Source organism: Quercus suber, unplaced genomic scaffold, assembly GCF_002906115.3.
Source record: "Quercus suber isolate HL8 unplaced genomic scaffold, Cork oak 2.0 scaffold_330, whole genome shotgun sequence".
Classification (NCBI taxonomy): domain Eukaryota; kingdom Viridiplantae; phylum Streptophyta; class Magnoliopsida; order Fagales; family Fagaceae; genus Quercus; species Quercus suber.
This window is the reverse complement of record NW_027069783.1, coordinates 455514-462917: the sequence shown is the minus strand read 5'-3', so window position 1 is coordinate 462917 and position 7404 is coordinate 455514. Positions and strand designations below refer to the sequence as shown.

At 33.3% G+C, this 7404-nt stretch overlaps 1 protein-coding gene across 1 annotated transcript; it reads right to left on the bottom strand.

Annotated features, from left to right (window-relative positions):
* Positions 1-244: 244 nt before the first annotated feature.
* Positions 245-6741, bottom strand: LOC112033735 (cyclic nucleotide-gated ion channel 1). The gene is made up of 9 exons (XM_024066508.2): positions 6514-6741; positions 5426-5518; positions 3848-4373; positions 2748-2960; positions 2334-2629; positions 2084-2195; positions 1489-1725; positions 1009-1403; positions 245-699 (listed from the first exon to the last, which is right to left on the bottom strand). Exons 2-9 carry the CDS (start codon positions 5452-5454, stop codon positions 396-398), a joined length of 2112 nt encoding a protein of 703 aa, XP_023922276.2. The 5' UTR covers positions 5455-5518; positions 6514-6741; the 3' UTR covers positions 245-395.
* Between the last annotated feature and the right edge of the window lie 663 nt (positions 6742-7404).

Genomic DNA, 7404 nt, shown 5'->3' with positions numbered 1-7404 from the left:
TTTGCTGAATTCTTTTTTATGAAGATGATAGTGTGAGATTAAGTCACACATACTTATCTCTAAAAATCTCTTCAAAGTTCCTAAGGAACCAATAGGATTTTAAAGTTTGGAGAATAGTGTGAGATTAAGTCACACATTACTTATCTCTAAAAATCTCTTCAAAGTTCCTAAGGAACCAATAGGATTTTAAAGTTTGGAGAATCATTGTTGTTAAAAGTTTGCCTTTCATTGTCTATTGCAAACAGAGAATTATTGATGCCAGCTTATAAATCAGTTAGATACTTAAAAGTAGGATGTTTGCTTATAAAACATGTATATGTACAGAAAACTCTCACATATGAACTATGTATGTATAACACAAACTTAGAATATAATTCACTTGAAACGCCATGCTACTAGCGATTTTCAGCATCAAAATTTGGTTCAGCAGGCTTCTGAGGCAGCAGTGGTAGCAACCTTTGTGGCACTCTAGTCTTGCGTGCACCATTTTCTCGCAAGGCTCGAAGTGCATTTGCAGCAAACCTTGATGCATAAATAGTAGCACCAAGACTTGGCGAGGTACCAGCTTCATTTGCCAAAGCATCTTGCAGTCTGTCTTCTGCTTCACGCAAAGACTTATCAAGCTTTCTCTTACAATACCGGCGCCAAGCTACTTGGATAAAACAGGCTCCCCACGTCCTCCATTGTAGGGAGTAGAACCTGGAAGTCATCATCGCAAAAATGCATTATGAGGGCTAATCAAAGCGCTCATCAGAGTTTTAATAGCCATTTATTGCTTTCTTTTGATTATACATTTTCAAATTTCTTCCAAGCTAGTAGCATCAATGCTCCATCCTAACAATTACCAAAAATCAAGGCAAGCCTAAAATGTTGCTTCAAGTTAATTCTATTAAAGAAAAAAAACAATGTGACTTACTTTTATGTAAGTAAAACCTATAGACCTGCATTTTTTAGACAGCCGTGATAATAATTATCTAAAAAGTTGACAAGCATGGCTTCAATCCTTGCCTGAAAGTGTGCTGGAGCTGCTTGCTATGAAGACGCCGAAACTGAGATGCCACAAACTTCAAGTCATAAGCCATTAAAGCAAAGGCTTCAACCTCTATTATAGCTACCACAGTTCTAGTTGAGATGGGGAGATTTGTAGAGGGGTGAGGATCCAATGCCCAAGTAAGAAGCTCTTCTCCACAGAAGTCACCAGCCTTGAGATCAGCAGAGTTAAAGAAACCAGTCCTTCCACCATTGGTAGTCATAGTGGCTAGGGTTCCTCTCATGATAAAAAGCATCTCATCCACTGGATCCCCCTCACGGACAATGCAGCTCTTTGCTGTGTATAGTACTGGCTTGAGATGATCACAAAGCGCATCCAATAGTTGTTCATCCATTTTTTCAAACATTGGCACCTAAAAAGATAAAATTGACTTAATGAATGCAAGAGCTAGATGTTGGACGTGAAGGGGGAAAAAAAAATCAAAGAAAAACACTCACTCTCTTGAGAAGATCTAAGCAAAGATGTCGCTTTATGTCCCTCCTTAGGTCTTTAGGAAGGTTACGAACTAGATTCTCTTCATCAACACCTCTGGTTTCTTGCCATTTATACTGTTCATATCGTCTGATCCGCTCCCTTAAGTTCTCAGGGAGCATACGGTGGGACATCCACTGTTCAGCATCAGTCCTTTTCACTCTCATCTCTTCCACTCTCACTGTTGTGGATTGCAGATATTTCTATAACAGCACAGAAACATAATATAGCACTTTGGTTCATCAAATCAAGGACTATGAGGATTCCAACAAAAGGTTTCAAGTTGGAGTTAATAGTGGATACAATTTGTAAGATATAATGTTTTTATAGAAGATTTGGCACTTGGCAGATTAAATAAGAACAGCAGAAACATTGAGAATAAATACAACAAAGAGAGATTAACGGAAGATGGCAGAAATTAACAAAATGTAATAAGCCTATCACATCAGTTGGAAGGTTTGAATGATATGCTTATGCACAAAGCCCAAATGTATAATCATAATCATTTTATAATCTACAAGATTAAGTTGCAAACAGAATTGATAAGGATCAAAGTTTTACCTGCATATTGCCAATAAGTAGTGAGAATAATACCAACCCAAAGATTGATATGAAGACAGCAAAGATTATCTCCGGAACATAAGTGCTTGTTTTCAGGTTTTGGCCAAGAGAACTGATGATACAAAAAAAGAAAACACAAGCTAAAAAAAGCCTCTAGCTGTAAAGTATTCACTCACAATGAGATCATATATAGTTTTGACTGCAAGGAAACTGAGTAATAATATAATTTGAGGATCATATATTTACTAACCTAAGACCACGAAGACCCCACCAAAAGCAGTAAAAGAATTTCTCTCGAAAATTTCTTGATTCCACCACTCCAGATTTAAGAGCATCAGTAAATATTCCAAAGTTGAAGACCGATTTATTTTTAATGTCATCAGGATCAATAAAAGAGCAATTGTTATATAGATATGCAAAGGTTTTGCTATGGTTCTTTCCACAGTAAAAATCTTTATCTTCACAACCAGTAGTGTTGTCACAGTGTTTTTGCCAGCATGTATCCTCTCGTTCAATGGAAAACAAGTACCAAAAAGCTCCTACAACCTGGTTTGTCATATTTATTTGTGATCAGAAAGTCTCAAAAGTATTGCATTAAAGAAAAAGAAAAGCAAATCTCAGAAGTAGTGTAATTAAGTGTTCAAAAACCACCAAATCAACTTACATGACTGGCGAGCATATACAGAGAAAGATTATAAGCAGCTCCAGCCCATGCTGTCTGAGTCAGTATGCCCGAGGTTCTTGTTACTTCTACATATAGTGGATAGATCCGCAAAAGTCTTGGCACATATTGGGGGAAGATTACTGACTTCAACATCTCCTTCATTACTAATGGAACTTCGGTTTTCATTGAGGGAATGATGAGAAACCTTACCACCTAAACAATGTAAGACATCATAATTGTAAAACTAACATTACCTTAACTGCTTAATTCTTTTACATCAAGCAATTAACAAAATTTCAACTAAAGACATGGTTCATTCATCTACATATAAGTTGTTATATGCATTATGCGCCCAAGTATGTTCAAAATATCACTTTGGCATAAAGATCAGTTCTGCTATTGAAAATAGCCAAATGTTTTGTCAGTGCATAAGTTTAGAAATCATGTAGTTATTCAACCTCCAGAAAACTGTCTGTTATGTGTCTTATTTATTTATTTATTTATTTATTTTTTAAGTTAGGAAAAATTAGGAGTATGTTATGATAGATCCATACATGTAAGTTTGTATTAGGATGAGTTATGATTAGTTTTATTGCTAGAATATTATAGGAATATGGTGCTTACCTTGATCTAATGGGAAGTCAGATTCAGATGTGGATAATGAATAATGATACTCATGATTTCCCAAACTATAAATTGTTCACTAGTCTAACTTGGAAGTCTAAGTTTCCCTCAAAGAAAGCCTAACTCTTACTATGTCTTTTAACCAAAATAGAAAAAAAAAAAAAAAATGAGGAAATAAATTATTCATAAAATTAACCTACCACAAACAAACCAATTCATTACCAATCCATTAATCTGTTACGTAAGCACATTTCCTTAAGTTGGTGTAACAGCAGCAAAAATGGATGTGAATGAAACATGACTCCCTGCACTGATGACAAAGTAACAAGTTGGGTGGGGTGCAAGTTTCTTCAGTGCGAACCTATCACTACAGTGGGGGCTGAACTAAATGTTGTGATGATTGCAGAAAGAACATAGAGTTCTTGTAATAAACTAGAGTAATGATACTTCATACTGATCAATTGTCACATGCATACCTGTGGCAATGGAAGAATTGACAGAATGTCAATGAAGAAGTATGTGGATAAGTATCTTTTTGCAATAGCCACAGGATCAGTTATTATCTCACCCCTTCCAAATACTCGAGAAGAAGGAGCAATAAACCCAGTTCGAAACTGAAAGATTATATGAAGTGCATAAAAGGCATCAAAGAGTGAACGAAGAACACACGCAATAATCGTCAGACTTTCATCTAAATCAAGGCATTTGTCCTTGTCATCAATCACTGGGATGTAAAAGAACAAAGGATCCAGGGCAACAGCTATGACACAAGAGAGCACAAATATTTTATTCCAAGTTTGAAGAAATTGACCCTGTGGATCAAGAATTGTCTTCCTAGGAGAAGGACCTGACTCTTTACTTGGCTGATCACCTACAGAAGGAATGCCACTAATCTTCAAAACACTACCAAAAGTTGATCTTGGTTTTCTCAATTGTGGTCCATCATCAATAGAATATCTCCGCTCAGAACTCTCAGATCTCTCTGAACTCCAATCTTCAAACCTGGATGAAAAATAAATATAATAATAAAGTAGCATGCATAAAGAAAGTTTCAGCAGCTATTTAAGTACTTGAATGGATACTACCAGAATCAATAACTTATTGGAATCCTTTATAAACTGATACATATGAGTGGTTCCTAACTGTGAAATGGTGCACTAAAAATAAATAATGAAAGAACAAGTGACAACCCAGTAATTCACCCATTTGCAACATTACCAATCACCAAATTGGGTCATTTAAGTTCTCTATATGTTTACAGCCTAAACTAGAATGTCTTTTAATGATCCTAAACAACATGATTTTTTAGATTTTTCCATCTAGCACTTTCTAGAATAGTTTCACCTTCTGTCTTCTTATTATATACCAATTGCGTATACAATTTGACTATGGAATCTAAAAACCATGATTAAGTTCCAAATGTATCAATGATTCAACATCAACTACAATTTTAAAATCATTACAAATTAGACCCTTAAGGCTTATAGTGAGTGTCAAATAAAAGTGAAGGAAATCCAAATAAGCTGCTCTGGAGACCTGTCTAGGCATTACAGGTATTCAATATGAATCATAGGATTTTTTTTACACCGAAGAATATCACAAAACAGATTATTCATTTGTAAAAGAGAAAATAGAATAAATACAATATAATTTGAACACCATTATTGAGTTGAATTTTTGCACTAGAATACTATTTATCATTTATTTGTGGGGCTGTTTAGAGTAAGATTTAGTCTTAAATGTAACTTACTGATTCTGGTTTACTTTTAACTAGTATATTTCATAAGAGTCCAAATTATAACCATTTTCAAACTTTATGAGTAATTATGATAGATATTGATGCAAAACAATAGAAATTTCATAACTTAATTAAAAATCTGAAGTTTTTCATGAAATTACTCCCAAAAATTTTCTTATTCCATGATACCATCAGCACATATCGACATATAGAAGTGACATAGACACTCTAATAAAATTGTGTGCTTAAAAGAATCAAATTAACAGAATAACAGCAACAATGGAGACGATTGGAGTTCAGACTTGAACAAACTAACCTTACAAATCTAAGTCGCTTGAAATCCATTTTCTTCAGCCAGTTAAATGTTCAATCTTAAGCACCAAACTTGCAAAAGCCTAAAATCCAGACCCTGCAGAAGTACAAGTTCAAATTTGAGAATCTGTTCAATGAAAACCAAGAATTGTGCATGGTAAAGTAGAAGCCAAAGGATAATTAAAAGTAACATGCATGCAATTTTATGACTACCATAGATAAATTATTGAGCAAAAACTAGTGCTAGTTTAACATAAACTTATTTAACTTAAAAATAAGTCAAGTAAACGTATAGATGAATTAAAAAATATAACAATCATGCAGAACTTAACATTTAACAAAAAATAACAAATAAAAAAGAAGAAAAAGAAAGACGCGTTGTACCGTACCAAACAGGTAATGTACATGCAGTCTACTATTAAATTTTTTTTTTATTTTTAGGAAACCAGTAACTTCAAATGTGTAATTTGACAAGTTGTACAAAAAACAAAATTCACTTTCTAGTTTCTACTAAACCCAACACATGTTGGAAAATTGATTAGTGATTAGAAAGGACTAAAATAAAATTAAAATATCAAAAGCAAGTGTATCAAGTGGAACTACTATTTTTAGTGTATTAAAAAAATACTATAATTAGGAAAAGATTTCCACCCCGAATCATAAAATATGACAGTTGCATTATCCCAAGCATAAAGGGCAGTCAAATTTTTAATAATAAATAATTAGAAAAGGATAAGTCAAAAAAATAATGAACATAGCCAAAATTAAAATTTTATTATATTCACCAGTAAAAGAAAATAAAAGTACCCAAAAAAAAAAAAAAAAAAAAATTAAAAAAATAATAATAAAAAAAAAAAATTCAAGTTTCTGGTCGTTTGCTGAGAAAAGTTCTCTGTTGCGTTGCTACTCAGAAATTACAAAAGATAAATAAATAACTAAAACGAAAAACCAACCCCTACTACAATCTACAAAGGCAAAATTGGTGTACCAAAGTCAATCAAAGTAAAGGGTCTTGCTTTCCTTTCTTTTTCAACCGTTTCTCCTCAACCAAACAGAAATTTGAACAGAGAATGAATGAAACAAAAGTATTACATGAAATGATAGAGAAGATACTTGGCCTTCCTTGACCTGCTTGCTAGCTGTTGCTTTCAGAAAGAAAATTATTAGTATGAGGATAAAAATGAAGGAGAGAAGCTTCGTAAAGAAAATGGCTGAGAGCTATGCCCTCAGAAGAAAGTACGTAGAGAGCTGCAATGACAGTTACTGTCAGCGTGTTGAGCTCAACTATCAAGGAGAGAGCGAGATAAAAGAAAAGGAGAGGGAAACATAAACCATATACACATACCGCGGGAAGACTCCAGTGTTCCATATAATAAAACCAAGACAAAGACACAGACAGCTTCCTGGAAATGGCATGACTTATATATAATATCATGGTGGGCCTGTATTGGTTTGTATACTTCTTCTTCCTGTTTTTGGAATCCCAAATGTGCTATAGAAATATAAAAATAAAATTGAAATAACAATCTATAAAATTGAAATACCAAGCCACGTCCACAGCCACATCACCTATTTATATCTAATATTTTTTTTTTACATTTTTAATTACTTTTTTCTATTATTAATTTATCACTTTACAATTAATTTTTCTCCAACATTTTTTTCTACTTTTACCTATTTATATCCTCTCACATAAAGACGCTTACATAGGGTCAATTCAAACACAAAAAATCACTTTCTTGAGATATGTTTTGGAATTTGCTACAATACAATTCTAATAATAGCAGCATGGGGAGATGTGGTATAAATATTCGGTTTTTTTTATTTATTTATTTATTTTTTTTTTTAATGTTTGGTTGGAATTAATTAATAATTTATCAAAATTTCTCTCTCTTATACCTCTTCAGTGACGTTGGGGACAACCAAAAGAATAAATGAAGAAAAAGTATTTAAATAAAGTGGTGAAAGTATAGAATGTGTAAT

Coding starts and splice junctions, on each gene's coding strand:
- LOC112033735 (XM_024066508.2), bottom strand. CDS start 5,454: ATGGATTTCAAGCGACTTAGATTTGTAAG. Junction 2,630..2,747: donor TGTATATGCTCGCCAGTCAT/GTAAGTTGATTT, acceptor ATGACAAACCAG/GTTGTAGGAGCTTTTTGGTA. Junction 1,726..2,083: donor TACTTATTGGCAATATGCAG/GTAAAACTTTGA, acceptor GTGCTGTTATAG/AAATATCTGCAATCCACAAC.